Genomic DNA, 24,968 nt, shown 5'->3' with positions numbered 1-24,968 from the left:
TCATCCTTTTCATTCTCTATAGTTATAAAGTAAAGTTTTGAATATTATGCCATTTTAAGAATGATGCTGACCAGTGGTAGGTTATTGTAGACATTCTTTATTAGATGAAGTTACTTCCTTTCTGTTTGAAGTCTGCTAAGAGGTTTTATAATGAACAAAAGTTGAATTTTATCAGTTGCTTTTCCTCATCTATTATTTCAGTATATTATATTTTTTCTTTTATTCTGTTAATGTGGTGAACTATGTTGGTTTTATATATTAAATGGTAAACCATCTCATATTTCTCAGATAAACCAATTATGATATATTTTGTTTGTTTTGGGTTTGGGTTTTTTTTTTCTTTAAACACTTTATTTTTTATTTTTTTGTTTGTTTTTTGGGGGGGGACTAGGTTTATTTATTTGTTTAACAGGGGGTACTGGGGATTGAACCCCAGGACCTTACGCATGCTAAGCAGTGTCCTCTACCACTGAGCTATACCCTCTCCCAATTATGATCATTATTAATCCTATATGTCACTAGATTCAGTTTGCTAATATTTTGTGTTTGACTTTTTTGTTTTGTTGATGAGAAAGATTAGCCAGTATCCCCTCACCCCCCCCCCCCAAATAATGTCCTTATCAAAATTTGGTATCATGAAACAGATTGGTAAGTTTTTCCTGGTGTTTGGTTCTCTGAAAGTATTTATATAAGACTGTTGGTTTGTTTCCTTAAAAGATTTAGAAGAATTCACTGGTGGAAACCAGCTGGACCAGAAAATTTCTTTGTGTGGTGATATTTTACTTATAATTAGATCTTAACATAAATGTGGTAAAATATACAGATCGTTAAGTCCTCAGTTCACATACACATATGGGAATGTGAGTTAGAGTAAGTGAAAGTAATCAATACAATTCAGTGACCTAGAGGAAAACTCTGGCAAGAGTATATTAAAAATATTTTGTATCAGAATTTGAGTTATAGCCAAAGCAGTTATCAGGAAACAATTTATAGCATTGAATCAATAAAAATAAAATAAGCATAGAACTAAAAAAGCCAGGAAAAAAAGACTAACAAACCAATAGAAAGCTGAAGAAAGAATTAATAAAAATAAAATGGAAATTACTGAATGAGAAAAGAGAAAAATAGTAGAAACAGTTGGTTTTAAAATAAAATAGACAAACTTCACTAACCTAACTTTTTTTTTTAAGAGTCACAAATTCGGGTTGAAATAAATAACAAAACAAAACACTTAAACTACAAGACTTTTCCACAATGCTTTAAAAACTTAAATGAAATGGGATAATTTTCTAGGAAAATAGAATGTACAAATACTGAACCTGATGGAGATAGAAAGTCTAAACAATAAACTTCCAAACAAGCAGAGCTGTGGAAGAGCTCGTCTTCAAAGGAGCACCATACACACCTAAATGGGTTTTCAGGAGACTTCAACCAAATGTTTAATGATGAAACACTCTTAATATTTTAAAAACTATTACAGAGCAGGGAAAAAGATTGTCCAGAAACAGAATCTTTTTGGAAACGAATTTTCAAAACTTTCCAGAGTACAGAGCTGTCTTGTGAATGTTGAAGCAAAATCTTAAATAAAAGATTTAGTGTATAGAATCCAACTGTACATTAAAAATTATATGTCATAAGCAAATGGGGTTTTTGGATTCTATGACTCACTACTGGGAAATCCATTATTATTCACCGTATTAATAGAGCTAATGTGTAAAATCGTATTTCATCTCTATAGTTGCTGATAAGGTCTTTGAGTAAGTTGAGTACTCAAACCCAGAATTGATAGATACTTTAACGTGATAACTTAGTTGAAAAACACTAGCAGCTTACTCCATAGCTAGAACAAAGAACAGGGTGCCTGCTATCTCAATTCTTATAAAACATGATGTTAAAGGTGTTTACTTAATACAAGTAAGCAAGGGAAAGGAGGTGGAACAATAAGCAACAAGAAAAAGGGAAAACTACCTCTGTATAGATGATACGATTATGTATCTGACAAACTCAAAAGAGTCAACGGAGATAAAAACTGATTAAAGAAGGGAATTGAGTAAAGTGGTAGGATGTTAGTAAAATTAATGCATAGCAACTAGCCATCACATATATAGATAAAAATCAGTGAAAAAAGGGAACATATTCATAATAGCTACATCAGTAGCAACAAAAACTCTGAGCATGACCTTTGTAAGATCTGTGCAAAGGTCCTAAAACAACTGAATAGCCAAAAAGATGAAAATTCTTTTGTCTTTCACACCATGTTCCGGGATAATTTCTAAACAAATTAAGAGATATAATATGTAGAACATGAAATTAAGTCCTAAAGGAAAGCATGCATGAATTCCTTTTAAAACCTGAAAGTATTAAAACTTTTCTAACTGCTGTTTCTGGAAGCATATGTTTTTATCCTTTGACTTAGCAAACCCACCTCTAAGAATCAGTTCACGGGTAACACTGTCCACAATACAAAATAACGTAGCTTAAGATGAGTGCTTAAGAGCAGTGTAGACTTGAACATGCATCAGAATCACCTGGAGAGCTTATTATGATGCAGATTCCTGAACCCCAGCTTCAGAATTTCTGGTTCAGTAGGTATGGGCTGGGATCTAGTAATTTGCATTTCCATCTGATGTTTAGATAATGATGGTGATGTTCTTGGTACAGCACCTTAGGAACCACTGGTTAAAATACTGCAATAATAAGAGCAAAATACTAGAAGTAACTAAAATGCTCATCAGAGTCCAGTTGAAGAAATTATGGTACATCTGCAAAGTGGAATTTTATGTAGCTATTGAAAGAAATGTAGAAGATCCCTATGTTCTGTTCCCCAGGATACATTAATTATATTTAAAGAATAAAGGTGCTGGACAATTGAATACATGATTTTTTTTGTTTAAAGAAATGATTAAACATATTAAAAATATATATATACTATGTCTTCACCAAAACAAAAATACAAATAAAAAGCAATGGAAGGCTGAAAAGTAATATAAATGATTTCCTATAAGGGAAAGGAAGTAATAAAATGGTGCAGACAGGGGAGGGATCTAGACTTATACCGAAGTAACTTTTTATAGCTTTGCATAATTAAAACAACTAAACATTTAAAATGTCCTTTTGGGAGGGAATGGGGTACTAGCTCAGAGGTAGAGCGCATGATTAGCATGCACGAAGTCCTGGGTTCAATCCCCAGTATCTCCATTAAAAAAAAAAGTACTTTCTAGAAATATACAACTTAAAGCAAACTCAAGTATATGTCAAGTTTGTGGCATAATGACATAGATAAGTTGCTTTGGGATATATTTTAGGTGTAGGAGACCAGACACAAATCTTAAACTGCCTTCAGTAATTATATTGAAATTGTATATGAAATCAGATCTATAATAGAAAACAAATTAATAATTACAGTAATGCTATTAGAAACCAGGTTATCTGGGAAGAAGAAAAATGATAGAAATACAAATTCTGAGAAGTGAAATGACACTCCTATAATCGTAAACTCCTATTTGGTGTCTGTGCATGAATTTATTTAACTTTCTTTTTCAAAAAAGCTGCTTTTCTTGTTCAGATCGTTGAGAAGTTTTAGAACCAGTGGTAAACGAGTAGCATTAAGCACCCCTAGTGTGCAGTGCATGGTCTTTTAATATCATTTTAAATTAAAAAATATCAGGGCTCCGTGGACAAGTGGGTGATCCAAGTGTGGGCAAAAAAAATTATGCAAGATTTGCTTAGGACTCTCTTTCTGTGCCAAATAGCAAGGGAGCACTACTGGGACCGTGTTGCAAAGATGGTTTACAGCTTGAAGGAGCTCCCGCTACCCCCAAAGGGGACAGTTTGAGTGCCAACTTTGTAATAATTGCTTTGATTCAAACATTTCAAATATGTAGACATCTATTATGAGTTGATAATGATACTTAAAAAAAATCTGTTTTAAGTGCTATATTAGTTTTCTGAGGCTGCTGTAGCAAATTACCACAAACTGGCTACCTTAAAACAACAGAAATTTATCTATTTTCTCACAGTTCTAGAGGCCAGAAGTCTGAAGTCAGGGTGTCAGCAGGGCCACACTCCCTACACAGGCTTTGGGGAGAAATCTGTTCTTTGTATTTTCTAGCTTCTGGTGGTTGCTGACATATTTGCCTTGTGACCACATCCTCCAGTCTCTGCCTCTGTCTTCACATGGCCTTCTCTGTGTCTGTCTTGTGTCTAAGGACACTTATCATTAAATTAAGACCCCCTGGGGTAATCTAGGATGATCTCCTCATCTCAAGATCCTTAACTACATCTGCCAAGACTCCTTTTCCAAATAAAGCAACATACCCCGGTTCTGGGGACTAGGACATGAACATGACTTTCGGGGGCCACCACTCAGCCCACTACAAGTACTTATTCTGAAAATTTACCAAGTTCAAATTTTGGTTGTGCTCCTTACTAGCTATGTCCTTTGACAGGCTAATTAAATTTTCAGGTATGTAAAGTTTAGGTAATATCACAGTATGCAAATATGTTTATTTAATATTTATGTATAAATATATGTCTTTGAAAATCTTTTCATAATTTTATTTGCATAGAAAAATGTCAGTAAAGAGCCTACCCAAGTGTATTATTTAGTTATCTCAGAGGGTAGAATTAGAGGAGATTGGGTGGGGTAGAAAGAGAAGTTGTACCCACCTTAGAGGGTAGTTATAAGAAGTCAATGAAATTCTGTTCAGCTGAACCTAGCACAGCATTAGGCACATAGACGATGTAATTCCTGGTTTCTCTAATAAAATTGTGTCTTGAAGACAATGTAGATACTAAAAGAAATGAGAAGAGATGAGTTTCTCAACATGTGTTAAAATCTTGTTTGCTGTCTGTCATTGTGAACCTTTAATATTTGGAAGTTAGAGCAAAGTTTAAGTTGCATAGAAATTATGAGACCAATACTTAAGGTTGTCATTTCTGGGAGATCTTCCTCATTGGTGGGTCTTAGAATTTTCTTGATTTATTTCAATTGGCTTTGAGATTCATTTGTGGTTTCATTTGCTAGAAAGGGCTTTTGCCTTAAACGGAAGCATTTCAGTTTGCTCTGGTAATTACATATAGCTTTATTGTCTCTTTTCTAGGCTGCAAAGTAGAATTCTCATCTTCTATAATGAGGTCATTTTGGTTTGTTTTATGTTTGTTTTCAGACAGTATTTAGGGCAGGTGAGGAAATGTATATTCTCAGATTTCTGCAAATAATTAAGAAGAAAGTAAACATAGTTAAATATTAATAGTTTTTAACTTTATTTTCATAATACCTCTTTAAAAAACATTGGTCATATAAAAAAGACAGATAATAGCAAATGTTGACAAGGTTGTGGAGAAATTAGAACCCTATACATTTCTGGTGGAATTGTAAAAATGGTGCAGCCATCTTGGAAATCAATTTTGTTGTTCCTCAAAAAGTTTAAACATGGAGTTAGTGTAATACCCAGCAATTTCACTTTTAGATATGAACCCAGGAGAATTGAAAACATATGTCCAACACAAAATCTGTCTAATGAGTGTTCTTCATATTATTTTTCATAATGGCCAAGAAGAGTAAACAACCCAAATGTCCATCAACTAGTGAATTAAAAAATGTGGCATATGCATATAATAGAATACTATTTGATGATAAAAAGGGATAAAGAATTGGTACATGCTGTAAAATAGATAAATCTTTAAAACATGCTAAGTGAAAAAAGCCTGTCACAAAAGAGCACATATTGTATGATTACATTTATGAGATGTCTGGAACAGGCAAATGCATAGAGACAAAAAGTAGATTAGTGATTGCCTAGGACTAGGGGAATGGGTGAGAGGAAAGAGAAGTGACAGCTAACCAGTACAGGGTTTTTCAGTGGGTAATGAAAATTGATTGTGATGATGTTTGCACAACTTTGCAAATATATTAAAAAGCCATTGAATTTTACACTTTAGGCAAATTGTATGGTATGTAAATTATATCCCAGTAAAGCTGTTATTTTAAAAAATGGGTCAGCATCTAAGTGTACCAAGGATATGATTTCTTTTTGTTGCTCAACCATCTCAAGAATTATCCAGCTCCATTTTTGTATGTTATGATGAAACCTTTTTTTTTTTTAATGCCACACTATTGTATGTCTGTCCTTTCCCATATATAAACTGTATTATAGGGCTTGGGATAAAAAGCTGAGGTTAAGTGATAGGTCACCTTCTTAATATTGTCTACAGTTGTCCTCCTTAAATGTTATCTACTGTGCATTCCTTTCTTAGAACATCTAAGTGTCCATTGAAATGCTGTATTCCAAAATTTGTATATTCCAATGAACTACGTTTCTACATTTTCATGTCAAGTAGCCTCCTACCTACAAACTTTATATGATATCTTAAAGCTTGTTAACCATACCGCAAAATGCCATTTTTGCTGTCTAGGCCTTTTCAGTCCAGCTACTATGAAAAGAGAAGGCATTAGTATACACGGACTTTTCAAGAGTCTTCACTAGCAGTAGTGATTATTATTTTTATTATTAAGGGATCTGTATCAGCAATTTCTTGATCTTTTATCATAAATAATACATTGTCAAACTTTATAGAACATAAAGACCTAATTGGAATTTTTATAAGAGGTGTAGGCTCTTGAAGGGAAAACCCTCATTCACGTATGACTAAGGTTTGACTAACCTCTGATGATGTATAAAACAGCTAGTGATGAAATAGAGAGTGGTTACACCCTGTGCAAACCTACATTGATTCCGTTTGAGAAATCCTAACGCACCCTTTTACACTGGTGGACCTATAACTATTGATGTAAGAGATGAATATAAGAATTAAACCTGTGGTAGAGTTTCTGAGGTGGAATGGCCTCATTGCCTTTATTTTGAAGACGGGGAAAACTGGGATCCACTATGTCAGTCTAGGGCTCTCACTGTGTCATGTTACTATTAGACTTACCTTGAGAACATACATACTATCCAACAGGCTCTAGAATCTTTTCCAAGCTTTATCTCACTTGATGACTCATAGTTTATATTCTGCTTCCTGCTTCTTCGATCAATTCTATTGAAAAATTATAGAATGAAAAGTAATAAATACTAACACCCATCCCTTCCCCATCCTATCATCCTTCACTAGAGCTTTCTGAGGAAATAAACTGAAAAGGGAGGCTGTTTGCAGTAGAACTCCAAAGAGAAGATCCTTTCCAAAAGTGTTTGGTCACAGTTCTTAATACAGGTAGCAGCTTATGATTGGGGAAGGAATGGTGCTTGATATCAACTCTGATAACAAAACTTCTCGTTGTTATTTTTCCCTCCCTAGTATCGTCTAGACTGTCACAGCCATCCTCTCCCCAGTCAGGCTGCCCATCACCCACCATTCCAGCAGGTAAAGTCATTTCACCATCACAGAAGCACAGCAAGAAGGCACTAAAGCAGGTAATGATGCTATTCTGTGTGTCAGAAGTATAATCTACTACCTTAAAAATGCACATTTCTGGCAATCAGTGAAAATTTCTTGAAAGGATGTTAAGTCCTTTTAAGGAGAAATTTTGTGCAGTTTCCCAACTTGTGTTTAATAATCTGTGCATGTCTGTGTTACAGGTTTATGGTAGATGTTCTATCATATTTGAAAAGTTCCTCATTAGTTTCCAGTTTGCTATGAGGGTTGTGTGTGTGTTTAATTATGAATATGTATTGAATTTTTCAGTTTGGTTTTCTTCAGCGTTTATTGAGATGATCAGGTAGCCTTTCTCTTTAAATCAACTAATATACAGAATTCCATGGCTGGACTTTATAATGTTAATCTATACTTAGCTCTCAGGAATAAACCCTATATGTTTGTTACATACTTTTTTAATATGTTATAGAGTTTTTTTTTTGTTTTTTGTTTTTTTTTTTTCAGGTTTTAGCTTGATTTTGTTATTTTTTTGTACCATCCTTGTACAATTTTGGGGTCAAGATTATTCTTAGCATCATAAAATAGGTTGTGTAGCTCTATATTTTTCTAGATTTTTGGAAAAATTATAGAACTTTCAGGGAAAAAATAATTTCTATAAGTCTTACCATTTAAAATTGTTTTCCTAGCATTTCAGTTTCATATACTATTACTGGTCTCTTGAATTTTTTCTTTTTGAGCCAATTTGGGGAATTTATTTTTCTTTAAAAATGGTCCATTTCAAATATTTTTCATATGTTGGTATAAAGTTGTACATAGTATTTATGTTTCTCTTTTGTTCCTCAGTTATCACATTATCTTATTTTTTCCCAGTGGTACTTGCTGACAGTTTATTTTACTGGGTTTTTCAGAGAACTAGCTTTCAATTTTGTTGATATGCAAATTATCCATAAATTTAAATTTGACTAATAATTAAGGATGCAGACTACTTTTATCTTCAGATTGGTATATAAATTAGAGCTTAATTATGATACCAAGCATTGGCAAGTATGTGGGAAAATGGCTACTCGTAGTTTGCTGGTGGAATATGAATTATTATAGCTATTTTGGAGACAAATTTTGTGATATTCATTAAAATTTACTAAAATTTCAAATGCACATATCCCAGGACTGAGCAGTTAAATATTTGGAAACTTATCTTAGAAAAATGTATGTATTCATATATACAGATATGCACACAGAAAAATGTTTGCATTAAAGTTTGTAATAGCAAAACTTACAAGTAACCATGTGTGTGTATACATATATATAACATATATATGTATATATGAAACTTCATAATAAACAATGGTGTATCCCTATGCTAAATAATTATACAAGATTAAAAGTTTACTTTGTAATGAAGTTGTTCTGTATGTATAGACATGGAAACATCACCACACTATAATATTGAATCACTGAAATTAAATTGTGTTAACATGTATGGCATGATACCATTCATAAAAACATAGATACCCACAAAACAATAGTATGTTTTAATAGAAACATGAATATATATATATATACACACATACATAATGTAAGTGTAAAAAAAAGCTCAATAAGGAAAAATTAATTGATGATTGTGGTTACCTCTGAGGATTGGGGAACAAGACTGAGTGATAGAATGACTGAAAAGATCTAATTTTCTGCTACTACAAGAATGAGAAATCCATGCCTTACTGGTGATTTTTAAGTTCTAAAAAAAGTTAATGAAGAATTTTCACATTTATATAAAGGAGAACATTGGCAAAAAATATGCAAACTCTTAAGGGTCATTAATGCCATGTGTTTAATTGGTTTAATTCAATTTTTGTCTACTTTGATAGAGTTTAAAGAAATTGGATAATCAGCATGCTCCTCATGACTTAGAAAGAAGTCATTTATTTATCACTAAAACCTGATTTGTTTTGTTTCTTACAGTCAGTTTTCTCTTTACAGGCTCTAAAACAGCAACAGCAGAAGAAGCAGCAGCAGCAGCAGCAGCAGCAATGCAGGCCAAGCGTGTCCCTCCCCTCCAGCCAGCACCTCTCTCTGAAGACTGTCAAAGCATCCAGTGACTCTCTACCTGCCAAACCTGGTAAGCAGACTAGGTGTCTTTTCCGTGGAGGTTTCTTCCAGTATATATATTTTGTATATACCAAATTTGTGTACTGTATCATTTGTTTTTAAATTACTGTATTTATTTACATACTTCTTGTACCACTGAATCATCAATATAAGTCTAGAGTAAACGGAAATTTATGCAATGCACTCTTTCAGTCATTTAAAAATACATCACTGGGATTTGCATATTAGAATGAGATCAATGGCTAACTTCCACTTTATCTAACTTAATAATATTTGGAAGCCTCTAATTAGTAACTTCATAAAGCTGATACTCAGGCTGAACTCTCCACCACTTCTTTCCTTTAAAAATAAAAGGTTTTCCTAAGAATACGTGCTGCCTTAGAGTTTTCATTGGACATATCCACAGGCCTTTGGATTTTTTGTTCTAGCTTGTTTTTAACCTAAGCTGGTCTAGATGTAGACATTGTGTTTTATTACACAATTCACTTTGATGCCAGCTGATTATGAGTTTGCCAGGTTTAAACTTTGTCTTGCAGAACTTTGCCTTTTTGTTAGGAAGGAAATTTGCCACCAGAAGCAAATAATGTGCTGGGAGAAGGGACGAGATTTTATTTTACTTTTTGACTCTTAATTCTCAGACTCAAAACATATATGGGGGGGGGTCACATTGTGTCATGCATAACTTTTTTTAGTTAGTGTTAAATGATTTAATTGTTCATTTGTTTGATTGATTAATTTCTATCTATGACCTTGGTGTCACCAGTCTTTTGTATATTTTTTCCCCTAGCAGTATGGGAAGGAAAGCAATCTGATGGACAGTCAAGCAGCCCTCAGAACTCAAACTCTAGCTTTTCTTCTTCAGTTAAAGTAGAAAATCCTTTGCTAGGCCTGGGGAAGAAGTCATTCCAGAGGTCTGACAGGCTCCACACACGTAAGTTGATTTACAAAGACTTGAATTGTCATGCTTTGTCAGCTCTATATTTGAAATTCATCAACTGCTTGCTTTAATTGCTACTTCTGGTTCACCTTTGAGCTCCTGAATATTTTCATGTTCTTCCTACCCTGCCCTTATCAAACTTCAATTCAGAATAAGATCTATCATGAGCCATTTTGTGGTTTATTTCTCTTCTGACAAGAGATTTCTTTATCTAGCATTATTTACATTTTATCTCTAGCTGTGTACAGAAAGGTGCAGAAGGGCTTATGATTAAACATGCCAAACCTTTTTCCTGCTCCCTCTGAAATCCTACTAAAATGAGAATATGGAAATACAAAAAATTAAACCCATAAGGGTGAAGAAAACAAGGAGACACCAGATGGACAGGCAATATCAACAAATTTTGAAAGATGACAACTGGATGGGTCTTTCACAGAGCTGAGGAGCAGATGCCAGCTAAGGCTGCAGAGCACCAGAAAATTTTAAGAATTGGAGATATCGTGTGTCCTAGTAAAGAAGGGTGAGGCATAGGGTTGAAAAGAACCTTCTTTGAAAGTTAATAGGAAGCAGTTTGGTGCCTCACCCTAGCAGGAAACAGGAGGTTTAGTTTGAGGTAAAGTTAAACCATACAGACTTCAAATTCAGAGATACCACACATAGCTGAGGACAGATAATGAGGCAAGAGAGTGGAATCAGGGAATCAAATAAAACACAAATACAGCTAGTGATCCTCCTGCTCACTTGGCCTCTGTAATGTTAGCAGTAAGGCGTACTTCTACCTCCACTACTTTGTTCCTCCTCCCCACCTATGCTCTGGTAGAAGATGGGGAATTGGTACCTAAAGAAGTTGAATAGCTTCAGAAAAAAATCTTCAGACAAATTTATAGGTTCCCAACTAAACAGAGATCATCTTGATCACACTTCTGTGGAAACTGACCAGTCTCTAGGACACACCCATGTACCCAAAATTTCCAGTCAGCCTTTTTAGTGCTTCTCTTTTACTTGTGATCACTAACGATAACCTTTGAAGAAAACCTCCCACCATGAGAGACAGAATCTGAAATACAGACTCAGAAGAAACAGACAATTCAATGAGAAAACTTTAAACTAATAACTTTAAAAACTATGATCTCCACAGGAAGAAATAAAAGATGGTTTTTGCATCCATGAAAGAACAATACTGTTTTAAAAATCAGAAAGAGTTCCATGATATTAAATAATGTGGTAGCAGAAATAAAAAATTATAATAGAAATACTTAAAAGTGAAGGAATTTCCCAGAACGTAGGTTAAAGGAGTGATTCAAAGGAAAGAGAAGGTAAGAAATTGGGAACATCAGTCTAGGCTGTCCACTATCTTAAATAGTAGGACCCTCAGAAAGAAAGAACAGAAATTGAAAGGGAGATAAATGATAACAGAAATAATACAAGAAAATTCTGTAGAATTGAAAGCCCCAGATTCCAGACCAAAAGTACCTAAAGAAATGTGAACATAAAGAAACCTATTCCATGGCACACTCTTTTGAAACTTTAAAACATCCAGTATAAAAGAAGAACCCAAAAAACCTCCAAAGAGAAAAAAATACTTCACCTGTAAAGATTCAAGACTTGGGATGGCAGGCATCTCAGCAGCAACGTAGAAGCTGTAAGACAGTGCAGCAATGCCAGCAAGATTCTGAAAGAAAGTTACTCTGTATTCATTTATATAGTCCAGACCCTTCTAAACTATTAAGTATGAAAGTAGAATTAATATTTTCAGACAAGTCCTTTGTAAAAATCTTGTTTGAGTCTATTTGGGATGGTAAATTATCTGTAAAGTTAACAGTTTTTATTCCACATATTTTGAAGACACTTTATTATTAGACATTTTCATGTTTAAAATCTTCCTAGTGGGTTGAACCTTTTTTTAATTTGCCTTATCAATCACTGATTAAGTTTTTTACGTAAGGTATCTTTTGTTTGGTATTAATAAAGGTACACCAGTTTTCCTATGGTTAGTTTTTGCCTGTGTATTTTTACTTTTTTTCATTTTTGTGGTTCACGTACATTAGATATTTCTTTACACAGCATATAGCTGGCTGAATTTTCTTTATTTTTAATCCAGTGTGTAAATCTCTCTTTGGTGAGCTTTTTATCCATTTACAGTTATTGTGGTTATTAATCTGTTTGGACTTTTTTTTTCTGCAGTCTTATTTTTTTCTGTTGATCTTTGTCCTGATTTCATTTTTCTTGCTTCCTTTTTTTTTTTTTAATGAATAAAAAAATTGGGGAGGCTTGACTGAACTTTTTTGCTATTTGTCCATTTTAATTCCTTCATTGTCCTTTTCTCTCTCTGTTGAGTTTGTTATACATTCTATTTCTGTTCTGCTAGTTCTAGGTGCACAACATGATGATATGATATATGTATATAGTGTGAAATGATTACCACAGTTAACATTCATCACCTCACATAGTTACAATTTTTTTTTCCCTCAAGGTGAGAACTTTTAAAATTTATTCACTTAGCAAAAAGTAACCATCTTGATTTTTCCTCCAGAACAGTGGGAGTACTCTGTAACAATTTAGCACTGATCTTTTCTGTCTGGACTTAAATAATAGTATCTGACATGTCTGTTCGTTGTTTTTAATCTCACAATCCAGGCACCAGAATGCTATTGTTTTATGCAAACAGTGATGATGTAGATTCATCTTCATGTCTGTCTTTCTTCATTATATTCCACCCCAGCCTTTTGCGGTGATTTTCCTTCCTGTAGTACAGTTTTTTGAGAACTTTATTTAGAGCATGTCTCTTGGCAGTAAACACCCTCAATTTTTTTTCTTTCTGTAAATGTCCTTGTTTCATGTTCATTCTTGAAGGAGAATTTAGTATATATACCATTATAGATTCATGGGTATTTTTTCTCTACATTTTATAGTTATCCATTTGTTCTGGATTCCTTTATTAAGAAGCTTGCTGTTATTTTGTTCCTTTTAAAGAAATCTTTCCCTTCCTTATGGATGCTTTCAAGCTATTTCTTGGTCTTTCATGGGCAGTTTACTAAGCTGTGTCTAAGCATGGGTTTCTTTTTATCCTGCTTTGAATATGATACGCTTCTAGATCTTTAGGTTTGTGGTTTTCATCAGTTCTGGTAAATGTACTGCTGCAGATTATTTAAATACTGCCTTTTTTTTTCCATTCTCTTATTTTTTTCTTTCTGGGTCTCCAATCAAGCACTTATTAGACCGTCTCATTCTGTTATTCATGTTTCTGCTAAAACTCTCAAAATAGTCTATCTTACCTGTCTTTCCTATATTCTGGATAAATTGTTTGGCCATAACTCCCTCCTCTTTAATCCACTCATAGTATCTGATTTCAACAATTTATATCCTATTTTTTGTAGAAATCCCATTTATTTTTTTTTAAGTCTTTGTGTTCATTTCTGATTATTTTATTCTCGTCTTTACAGTTACATTCTTTTTTTCTTTAATCAGTTTATACATAGCTATTTTGTATTCTATATATGTGACATTTTCAGTGGTAGCAGTACTTCTAGGTCTAAATCTTTTATTTCTGATTGCTGTTGACCCTGTCATAGTGGCATACCTTCTGGTTTGTTGGGCTAATCTTTGTTAGGCAGTGCTGGATTCTAATATGTAGGAATCCTATGGGCCTCAGTTAAGGGAAATCCTTTTGTAACCGGGGAGATTCCTTTTGCTTGTTGCAGGAGCCAGACGTTACATCTTGGATTGTGTAGCTTTTTTCAGGTATTCCTAATTGTAGAGTTTATGTGTCCTAGATTCCTATGTACCTTAAAATGTTGCTGTATATTGTTAAGTTTTCTTCTAATAAGATTATACTGATCTCAGCCCCACCAGCAGTATTCGAAAGTGGTTTTGCTTTTTCCCCACATAGTCCCATCACTGTATTGCAATATTTGCCATTTGTTAGACCAAAAGATCTTCATTGGTCTAACTGGCATTTCTTTAAGTATTAATACCTTAGCATCTGTTTATGGTTAGTCAACTGTGAGTTGCCTATTAATTCCTTTTGCTCATTTTTCTCTTGGTGATATTTGTCTTTTTTATATTGATTTATAAATGCACTTTTAATAAAATATCAAGAATAGTAACCTTTTCTCATGGCTTGGAAGTATTTTTCCAAATTAGCCTTCTATTTATAATTTTTTTTCCATTTATGTTTTAACCTTTGTGTACTCAAATCCATCAGTGTTTTGAAAGACTGAAACCTCCTAATTGTGAATAGATTTCCTGTAACTTCTAAGCTATTCAATCATAACATTTTTAGCTAATGCAAATTAAAATTGATAAAAATAATTCTCATGGGAAGAGAAAAAGGGCCTCAGTATGATTTATAGAGAGATTTGAATTTTTTTATTTCTTAATCATTCTGTGTTTGTGGCATTTGTTATAAACTTCCTCAGTTCAATTTGAGAAATTATCGAGTCTCAAAAGTAAAATGCACTTTCAGTATGGCAAAAGGTTCACTTCTACAGACCTTATTCCATTTTTGCAGAGAAGATAAATTATATTCTTTTACCCTTTATGAATGATTAAAACTTGCTTTGTTTCATCTTGGAAGAAATTTCTAAGAACATTAGGTATTACCTTCTTCACAGTGTGATATTTTAAAGTACTTAGAATTGTGGGTTTTTTGCACTGCAGAGCAAGGTATAGTTTAGATAGAAACAGGAGTGTGAAGGAGGCTCAAGTGATTCTTCTCCGTATTTTTATAGGGCAAATGAAGAGGACTAAATGTGCTGAAATTGATGTTGAGACACCAGACTCCATTCTGGTTAATACAAACCTACGAGCACTGATCAACAAACACACCTTTTCAGTCCTTCCTGGAGACTGCCAACAGCGACTGCTTTTACTACTTCCAGAGGTGGATCGACAGGTACGTTAACTTCAGGCACGTTAGCAGTTTTATAACTCTGCTGCAGCTTCCTTCAATGATCACCTTTAGAACTACTTAGACTTTTAAAGTGGCTTTTTATGTATACCTGTAAAGAGGTGGCATCAAAGGTATTAGACAAGAAATAATATTTTTTGTGTAAGTGTTCTTAATAGGTTGGCCCTGTAAGGCTTTATAAAGGGAAAGAACCCTCTTACCAGAATGTCAGGATTATGGTAAATTATAAAAATTATATAAAATTTGTCTAGTTATTGTATTAGGATGTAGACATCCATAGAATACAGTTCAGGAGGTTAATTTGTTAATTTAATTCTTTAAATTAACAGTTAATTAAGAAATTAAACAGGGTTTTTTGAATGGATTTTTTTGAAAGGGTTAGGAATGTTAATTATTTTTTATTCTTTTGTTAAATTTTTCTAAAACAAACACTTGTTGCTTTAATAATAACTTTAAAAATCCAATATAAGTTATATTCATTAAAGAAAAAGGGAGCTTGACAAAATATGAAAGGTTTAGAAGAGTTTGGGCAGGGACCGGAGTAGTTTAGGTTGGTCAGAAGTAAAGTAAAGGTCCGAGACTTAGGCTTCCATCAGGGAAAGAGTGACTGGCATGTCACCCCTCCTTTTTGATCTTCTGTTTCCTCCTCTGCAAAAGGAAGATAAGTTCATCATGGTTTTATAAGATTTATTCGATTCTGAGACTTTTTTTTTTAACATTTTTTATTGATTTATAATCATTTTACAATGTTGTGTCAAATTCCAGTGTTCAGCACAATTTTTCAGTTATTCATGGACTTGTACACACTCATTGTCACATTTTTTTCTCTGTGAGTTATCATAACATTTTGTGTATATTTCCCTGTGCTATACAGTGTAGTCTATTCTACAATTTTGAAATCCCAGTCTATCCCTTCCCACCCTCCACCCCTCTGATTCTGAGACTTTTTAAATTATGATCATTTCTAAATACCTACTATGTTCTAAGTAATTTGTTAGGCTCTCCTCCTTTTTTCTAGTCATTATAAAAACAAGATGAAAGGGAGTTGCTTTCCCTGATTTACAATGAGAAAACTAGATCTATTTCCTAGTTTATAGTAAGATTAATGGAGTGCAAGTAAGTTATACAAATCATTACAGTTAATTGACTATACAGTCAAAACTAAATCTTTGTCATTCTGAAAATCATCTTTCTACTGGGCTGTATTGATACCAATTTCATTTTGCTGTGAATTAGCACATGTAAAAGCAGATCAGCTTCCATTTCTGGGGAGTCCAAAGAAGTCAGGTATCCTACCAGCAGTAGGGACAAAGAAGTAAGTAAAACTGATCCTTCCCAGCTACTGTTCTCCTCAACTTAATACTTTGGGAGAAATTACAGCTTTGGGGATGCCCAGTTTTGGTTTGAAACAAGTTAGGAGACAAGTTTTGGCAGAATTTTTAGAGAATGTCTCTTCTTGCTAGGAATTGCTCACACCTCTTTTAAAGACTCAAGTTTTTAGGTTGGGAATAATACACAGGACCTAACGGAGGGTCTGTCCGTAGAACTCTAGTGCAAGTTTCTCAGAACTGTCTTGACGACTGGCCCTCATCCTCTCTCAGAAGGAGGATTGCCATGTGTAATTTTGGAGTTAAAAAGGGCCTTGGAGCTTACCCAGCTTTCCATTGAGTGCAGTCCTGTAAGGTTACTCGCCTGTCTTTTTCAGTTCCTATGGTGGGAACACAGTATCTGAGAAATACTGCCCTTATGTATAGGGAGTATGGATTTTATTAGTGAAATTCTACTCCATTATCAGATGAAATTTGGAGTTTATCAAAAATTCTGGTTATTACTAGCATGAAACAATATTGGAGTGTATGTACCCAACAATGAACAATGGAAAAACATTATTTAGACCAGAGAAGGGAATAAGGGAGGGGCATGGATTAAGACACCTCTTTTCAGATTTATTTGAAGCTCTGTCTATGGAAGAGGTAAACTTCTTTGTTTCTCCAAAAAGCCGATTTTGGGTTAAAATAACTTTTTTTTAAAAACAATTGGAGCTATTAAATTGTAGAATGGATTGACTCATTTTGGAGTAACTTGCTGAGCACAGGAATATTCAAGGAGAGGTTGGATGACCTGTTCTCATAGGGAAGCCTGTTACTCCTCTGCCAAATCTATAAGTACAAGTCAGCAGTCAGCAAACTATAGCCCACAGACCAATTTCAGCCCACTGTCTGTTTTTGTAAATAAAGTTTTATTGGCATACAGTGAGTCCCATTAGTTTGCATATTGCTTATACCTACTTTCATGCTACAATGGCAGAGTTGAGTAGTTGCAACATAGACCATATGGCCTGCAAAGCCTAAAATATTTGTAGTCTATCCCTTAATGGAAAAGTTTACCAATTTCTGCTCTAGAGCCAGGGGGAAATAATGTTGGCCCAGATAGGTTTACAAAGTAAAGTGAGTTGAATTCCTTAGGGATTCCTTGAATCCCTAGGATGTCCAAATAGTTACCTAAATTTTCTTCAAAAAATTGTGACTTAAAACTTACATTTAGGTTTTTAATCCATCTAGAATATTTTTATATTGCTCTGAAATTGTGATTCAGCTTTATTTTCTACTGACTAGATAGCCAGTTGTTCCAGCACTACATATTTTTATAACTGTCTTTTTGCAATTTGTAATACCATCTTTGTTACGCATTCTTTTCATTTATATGCAGTATGTATTTATAGGCACTCTCTCCTCTTCCACTAGTTTCTTGGTTCACACTAATGCTAGTAATAATAGTTTTCATTGCAGTGGCTTTGTGTAGTATGTTTAATAATTGGAAAGGCAATTCCCCCCTCTCGGTTTTTCATATTAATTTTTTTTCCATATGAACTTTAATATTTTATTAATGAAAAATCTGCATAGGGATTCTGGTAGGAATCTAGATATTAACTTTGAGGAGAATAGCAACTTTATTAAGTTTTTTTTCACCTAAGTTTTTTCAGATCTTGTGTTTTAGATCCTTAAATAAAATCTTATGGTTTTAAACCAAGATAGGCAATCCAAAATTGTAGTGCAAAGAAGAATCTTAAAACTTTTTGTCAAGACATCACAAATCAAGTCAGTAGACAGATAGATTGGGGGAAATATTTTTAAATTATATAACAACTTCAGTATGTATAACATGCAAAGATTTTTACAAGATAGTTAAAAATAAGCAGCCTCAAAGAAAAATGAGCAAATGAAATTGGCATTTCAGTAGATGGCAAATCTGAGTATTCAATAAACATGCAGAAAGATACACAAAACTCTTGTAGTCGGGATGAAGGAAATTTTTTTTTAAATCATTTCACACCCATTAATAGCCAACAGTTAAATCGCATGTTAACATCTCTTGGTCACAGGGAAAAGAGTATGCTCATATATTTCTAGTAGGAATGTGAATTGTTTTAGCCTTTTTGGAAAATAATCTAACTATCTTTAGTTACATACACACAAATATTTCTTTGCTTTCAGAACCTATCCCAGAGAAATACAAGCACCTAGTATATTCATCTTTATTGGAGTGCTTATTGCAGCTTTGGTGATTATGGGAAAACACTGAAAACAAAGTGTATATTTATGGTTAGGAAATTGGTAAATGAATTGAGGGACATTTATACAATAAAACAGTCCACAGCTATTATACAGAAGTTAAAGCTATGCCAGTTGACTTGGAGAGACTTCCACATTGTTATTATGTGAAAAAAAAGTAAGTTTCAGAATAATGTATGTAACTTGGTCACAGTTTTATAAAACAAATAATGAACCTCTCAGAAAAAACCTCTTACCTCTGTATTTATTTGCAGATGATTCTTTGAGAATAATTAATCAATGGGGAATGAAATTGAAAGGCGAGGAAGAAGGGAGGAGAGGTAAAGAATAAAAAAAATTTTAGAAAGAAATAATATTACATTATAAAATAGAAGTATCCATAATAAGCAGCATGGTATGATATAGTCATGTTTCTATAAAATTTAATGTACATACATTGTTTTCTACAAAGACAGGAAAGTCAAATTCCATATGATACATTTGGCTTTCTGTCTAAGCTTTCTGTGGCTTATTCTTTGACCCAGGTTGGTCCAGATGGTCTGATGAAGTTAAATGGCTCAGCCCTTAACAATGAGTTCTTCACTTCAGCAGCACAAGGCTGGAAGGAAAGACTTTCAGAAGGTAAGTGTTCAACTTCACGTGTCACCTAGGGTGTGTATGCACTTGGACAGCATGTTGGCACCCCTGCACCTCAGTGGGTATTTGCCCAGTTTTGGAAGGTAAAGGGCAGGATGTTTTGTAGGCTAGAGCTAGCTATTCTATGTGGAGCACATTGCTAGACTTTTATCTAGAGCATGTGACTAGGTTTAGCTCCAGATGGAGTCCAGCAATGTGTTCTTTTAAGGGTTTAAAGTCACCTGGGAAACTTATAAAGTACTGACTTCTAGACCCTATTCCTAAAGAGTGATCATTAATTCTAGCTTAATGCCTAGGAACTGAAATTTTAATAAGCAGAATATATAGAATTAGAGTTATTTTATGGTGCTGTGAAATCATGTTTTGGTAAGTGGTGAGATAACCTCTTACTGCCCAGTCTCAAACTAACAGTAAAAAGAGTCACTAAGAACATTTTTTTCAGAAACTGCTATATTAAGAACTGTTTCACCTACTGTAAAATTCACCCATTTGAAGTGTACGTTTCAGTGGCAGTCAGAACATTTTAATAAATACAGATTGTGACCAAGAATTTCACTGATCTGCCATGTATGCCATGTTTTCAGTGCTGATCTAACAAATTCACTGAGGGTAAATTATAAAGCATAACAAATTAAGTGATTTAACAGCATTTGCCCAGCATGTAGCATCAGTCGCTATCAGCATTACTTAACCCTGACTGCTCATTATAATCAATTGTGGTATTTTTAAAAGTACTGACTCCCAGACCCCACTCTCAATGATTTTGCTTTCCCTGAGCTTCAGTGTTCTTTTTTTTTTTTTTAATTTCCCCCAAATGATACCAGTATTCAGCCATTATTAAAATCACTGACCGTATTATTTTTATTTCAAATATTATGTTTGTTTTTCAGTACACATGGAATACAGACTAACATTTGAAAAGCCATATGAAGTTTTGCCAAGGAATAGCTTGTGAAAACAAGTGTGAGAACCTTAGAGATAAATACATTTTTAAGAAGGGCTACTTAAGGAATACTATTCATTGCTGACTTTTTGTTAGATCACTGACAATTAGAGTTAATTAACCAGCTAATTAATATCTATATTTTTCATTGTAATTGATGATTTTTCCCTTCCTGTTTTTCTTTTTAGGGCAAATTCTGTGTAGAAGGTCATCTCTTGCTGATTACTTTTGACCTTTCAGTCTTTCTTAAAGATTTCCTTCAGCAGAGACTCCCTTTTTCTGAAAGAATCAAAATCACATAAGCTCTTTAAAACATACCTGTTACCAGTACCTTTCTTTAAGGATAATTTGGATTTATGCCTCCTGTCTCCCAGCTTTTTAAAGTAGTTATTATCAACAGTGATACCTTGATTGTTGTCAGTGTTAACTTTTCTGTTTTGCATATGACTAGGGACTGCTATAGCTATAGTCATGCGATCATATTTTATGAGCAGCAGGAACTTTGTACACATGTGAACAGCGTTTAGTATTGTTTATTCCTCATTCTATCATGCACAGAAGACTCAACCAAAGAGCAGAAGTTCTGGGTTGGATTCTGACAGCCAAATTCCTTTTCTCCCACTCATATGCCCAGGACTGTGATAGCCACACTTTTCCTTTCCCTTGTCTTATCCGCAGGAGGTCTTAAACTTCAAATCTACCATTTCTACCTCGTAATCTCTGATGTCCTGGGTATTAGAGAATAAAAGGAACAGCCTATCTGAGCGACAGGTTTGAAGATGGCCTACGAAGCACATTCACTCTTTTCTGCTGATGGAGTGAGAAGGATTGAGGTGGTTGCTAGTAAAGGAAAATAAATGGCATATTCAGAGCAGCTGGGTCTTTGGCGTATTGAGTATCTTATTACCAGGGCACTAGACTGGTACAATTTCTGGAACAGTTATAAAATTGACAACTCCGAAACAACTCCCTACCTTTTTACAGGAACCTCAAATGCCTTTAAGCAAGGGCATAGCTGTTCATTATTCACTTAGAGCTAAAAGGCCTAAAATATAAGTTGCCTTGGATAAACAGAACTTTTAAATAATAAAATGTCCAGTGGCATTGTTTACTGAAAGCACATAGCTGTTTTTCCAGTGGAAAAGAAATGAACAGACTCAAGGTTACTGATAAAACAAATCTGTGGGGAATACGATGCTTGGAGCAGGAGGGAGGTGCTACAAGGAAAGCCCAGAGAAAAGGCCTCAGTTAACCTCAGCTGAGTACTGCAAACTACATGAAATGGTATGCAAGTATTTTTATTTCACCTGATGGAACTTAGGTAGTTCTTCCTTACAGTAAGTGAGAAATTTGGGGAAATTTCTGTTACTTTCACATGGTAGTATAAGGACTCCTGCAGGATTCATTCATGTTTACAAACAGTAAAAAGTTGCAAATAGCATATTTCTATTGAATATCTTTTTTTTTCTTCTGGGGGGGATACATTACAGGTGAGTTTACACCTGAGATGCAGGTGAGAATTCGACAAGAGATTGAGAAGGAGAAAAAAGTAGAGCCGTGGAAAGAACAATTCTTTGAAAGCTACTATGGTCAGAGGTAATATCAAGACAGGTTCTGTAAACCAAATGTTAATTCCTATACATGTGGTCTGTTTACCTTTCTGGAAAATCTAGTTTGCAGTTTCCTTCCATTTTTTTCATTAATTATTTTATATTAAGGAAATTTTTTCTTCTTATGAATCTTAGATGCACAGAACAGGACTCCTCATAATCCTTGACTCTTGACACGTTACCATTGTGGGTGGTATGGTTTCTTTAAAAAAAAAAAAATCAACATTTAATTGTCTTGAATGAGTCCCTTTCTTTGAATAGATTGGCTTTTCTTCCAGTAACTTTATAATTTATAAGAATACTGAAGTTCTGTACATTTTTATAGTAGTCAATTATCCCACAATAGGGTATCTTATCTAGAATCACTGAGCAATCCTAGGAATCCTGTAATACGGTCCATCATACTCAACATGTAATTAAACAGCCCTTCCTCCGAAGAAGGTACTCTGGGAGATAGACATAGCTAAATCAAGATACAAACTCTTTTCGCAAGGGGCTGTAGTCTAAGTTGTTTTTTTTTTTTTAATCTGACAAAAAAAACCTTACTGAAATCTTAAAGGAGACACATAAACAGATGATAGTGGAGCTGTACTGTTCGAAGTAGAATTGAACACCCAGAGTCTTATTTGTTATTCTCACTTCCTTCCTTATGTCTACCTAATGGCAGCCTTCAAGGAGACTCTGTAACCACAGCTTGAGAACTAATGGCTCTTTTCCTTATCTCCGAGTAGTGTTCATTGATCTCCTTCATGGTCGTTTCGAGAGTGGTTCTTACTGAGATGGAGACCCCCATACACTGATTTTCTACCTTCTTGGTATGAGCTTTGAGCTCTTCTATAGAAATGATGGTGAATACATTAAGACTATTATTACAGGTAGTAATTATTCCATTGAATATTGTTCATTCCTTCCTTATTAGGCAGATGGAGCATTATGGCAGTTGTTGGGTTTTTCTATTACTTTTTGCCAGCTTTTTTGAAGGACTATATTTGATTACTATCCAGTTTTGTCCATCGCTATTCCATCTCAGGGGCACAGTACTGATTATTTGAAGTCTCCAAAAAGAGCAGTCTTGTTTTTACTTGTTATACAGTATTCTAAGATATTAGGAGAAGTCTGTAGTAACCACTACAGGGTAGCCTGGCTCTTAGCCAGGCCACATTATGGAAGTCCCAATTGGCCTTCACTCTTAGGATAACTCAGAGGCACTTAATCTCAGAATTTTAGAGCTATACCATGTGAAATTTAAACATGCTTTCCCTAAACTCAAGAGTTCTGATTTCCAACCTCCTGAGAACACCGACCGACAACTCTCCTGTTGTCTCCTTGGGGCCCCTTAGATTTCTTGGGCCAGCCTCTCTACAGGTACTGCAGGGCAGAGTTGGTCACAGTCCAGACACACAATCCCAGAATGCATGGTCTTTGTCTTCTTTTACTTCTCTGTGGGTAGTCTGTGATACATGCCTCTAGACAGTGTAGCCCCTTTGTAAGCAGAAGTAATAATAATAATTAACATTATATTGAGCTTTTATTATGTACTAGGTACTGTTCTGAGTACTTTACATGCATTAACTTAGTTATTCATCAGAGCAGCACTATGAAGTGTTTAGCCTCAGTGTACAGTTAAAGAAACTGACATAGAGAAGGCTAGTCACTTAGTATCACATGGTTAGTAGGTATCACAGCCAGGAGTTGAACCTAGGCACTCTGGCTCCAGACCCTTCACTAATAATAGTAATAGTGAAGATAATATATGAAGACTACCTACTAAGGATCAGGGGTTCTGCTAGGCGTTGCCATATACCATTATCTCATAATACCTTTAATAGCAGGGGCCATTTCTCAACTACAATATTTCTTTCTTCTGCCGTTTAGCTCTGGCTTGAGCCTTGAAGATTCAAAGAAATTGATGGCCTCACCCAGCAATCCCAAAGTAAAGAAAATCCCAGCTGAGCAACCAAAATCCATGCTTCCTTCAGAGGGCTCTCCTGTCAGTGTAGTCCCAGTAATTCCCCAGTTAGAGTCTAAAGAAGTACTGCAAATGCCATCACCAGTCAGAAACGAAGAGCACGAAAGCCAAGATAAGATGCAGCCAAACTCCAAACCCACAGAACCCCTACTTTCCTCAGCTACCAACACAAATGAGCTTAGCAGTGTTCCTCCCACCAAGTGCCCAAAGGATGAGGCTCTCTTGGAGCAGAAGCCAGTTGCTTCTGCTGAACAGGAGTCTGAAAAAGAGAATCATCTCACTACAACTTCAAATTATAACAAAAATGAAAGCCAAGAAGCTTTAATTACATCCCCAAGCAAACCCAAGAGTCCTGGGGTGGAAAAAACAGTCATGAAGCCCGTAGTAGAAGCAGGTCCACCGGAGACCACTGTGAAAGAGCCTCCATCAAGTCTGGCCGATCACAGCCCAGAAAGCCTCAAGAGGAAGTCTTCTCTCACCCAAGAAGAGGTCCCTGCAGGCTGGGAGAAAAGGCCACGTGTCACTGAGAATCGCCAGCACCAGCAGCCATTTCCAGTCTCCCCGCAGCCCTTTCTCAGTAGAGGGGACAGGATCCAGGGCCGGAAAGTACCTCCTCTCAAGGTAAGAGAGTGGGAAGAATTGAAAAAGAGAGATGGTCTCAACACTAAGTTTTTGGTCGTACCTACTAAATTTCACGTATTTGTAGTTTTTCTAAATGCAGAAGCAGTTGTATATATTTGATATTCATATAACTGTGGTCATATATGAGTAAAATTAAACAGGAATTTAGAACTGCATTCTTACAGATCTGTACTCTGTTGGTGTTTGAATAAGCAAGGTACCTGGATAGCTAATGTAATCCACCTCCGCTCACCCCTCTGCTGGCTACTCTTGTATTTTAAGACTGTT

At 34.8% G+C, this 24,968-nt stretch overlaps 1 protein-coding gene across 4 annotated transcripts in view; it reads left to right on the top strand.

Moving 5' to 3' along the window:
- Positions 1-24,968, top strand: part of ASXL2 (ASXL transcriptional regulator 2) — a 114,776-nt gene that overhangs the window by 75,853 nt on the left and 13,955 nt on the right. For 3 of the 4 annotated variants that reach the window (XM_045511833.2, XM_074341770.1, XM_045511836.2), the window contains 7 exons: positions 7,300-7,415; positions 9,355-9,493; positions 10,271-10,414; positions 15,151-15,314; positions 19,426-19,522; positions 21,971-22,076; positions 23,966-24,680. In XM_045511833.2, the coding sequence (XP_045367789.2) occupies positions 7,300-7,415; positions 9,355-9,493; positions 10,271-10,414; positions 15,151-15,314; positions 19,426-19,522; positions 21,971-22,076; positions 23,966-24,680 (1,481 nt within the window). The remainder of the gene's footprint in view (positions 1-7,299; positions 7,416-9,354; positions 9,494-10,270; positions 10,415-15,150; positions 15,315-19,425; positions 19,523-21,970; positions 22,077-23,965; positions 24,681-24,968) is intronic. The other variant, XM_074341769.1, reaches the window with a different exon arrangement.

The sequence above is a fragment of the Camelus bactrianus genome, chromosome 15 (assembly GCF_048773025.1).
Source record: "Camelus bactrianus isolate YW-2024 breed Bactrian camel chromosome 15, ASM4877302v1, whole genome shotgun sequence".
Lineage (NCBI taxonomy): Eukaryota > Metazoa > Chordata > Mammalia > Artiodactyla > Camelidae > Camelus > Camelus bactrianus.
The sequence above is the reverse complement of the archived record's forward strand: the minus strand, read 5'-3'. Positions and strand labels throughout refer to the sequence as shown.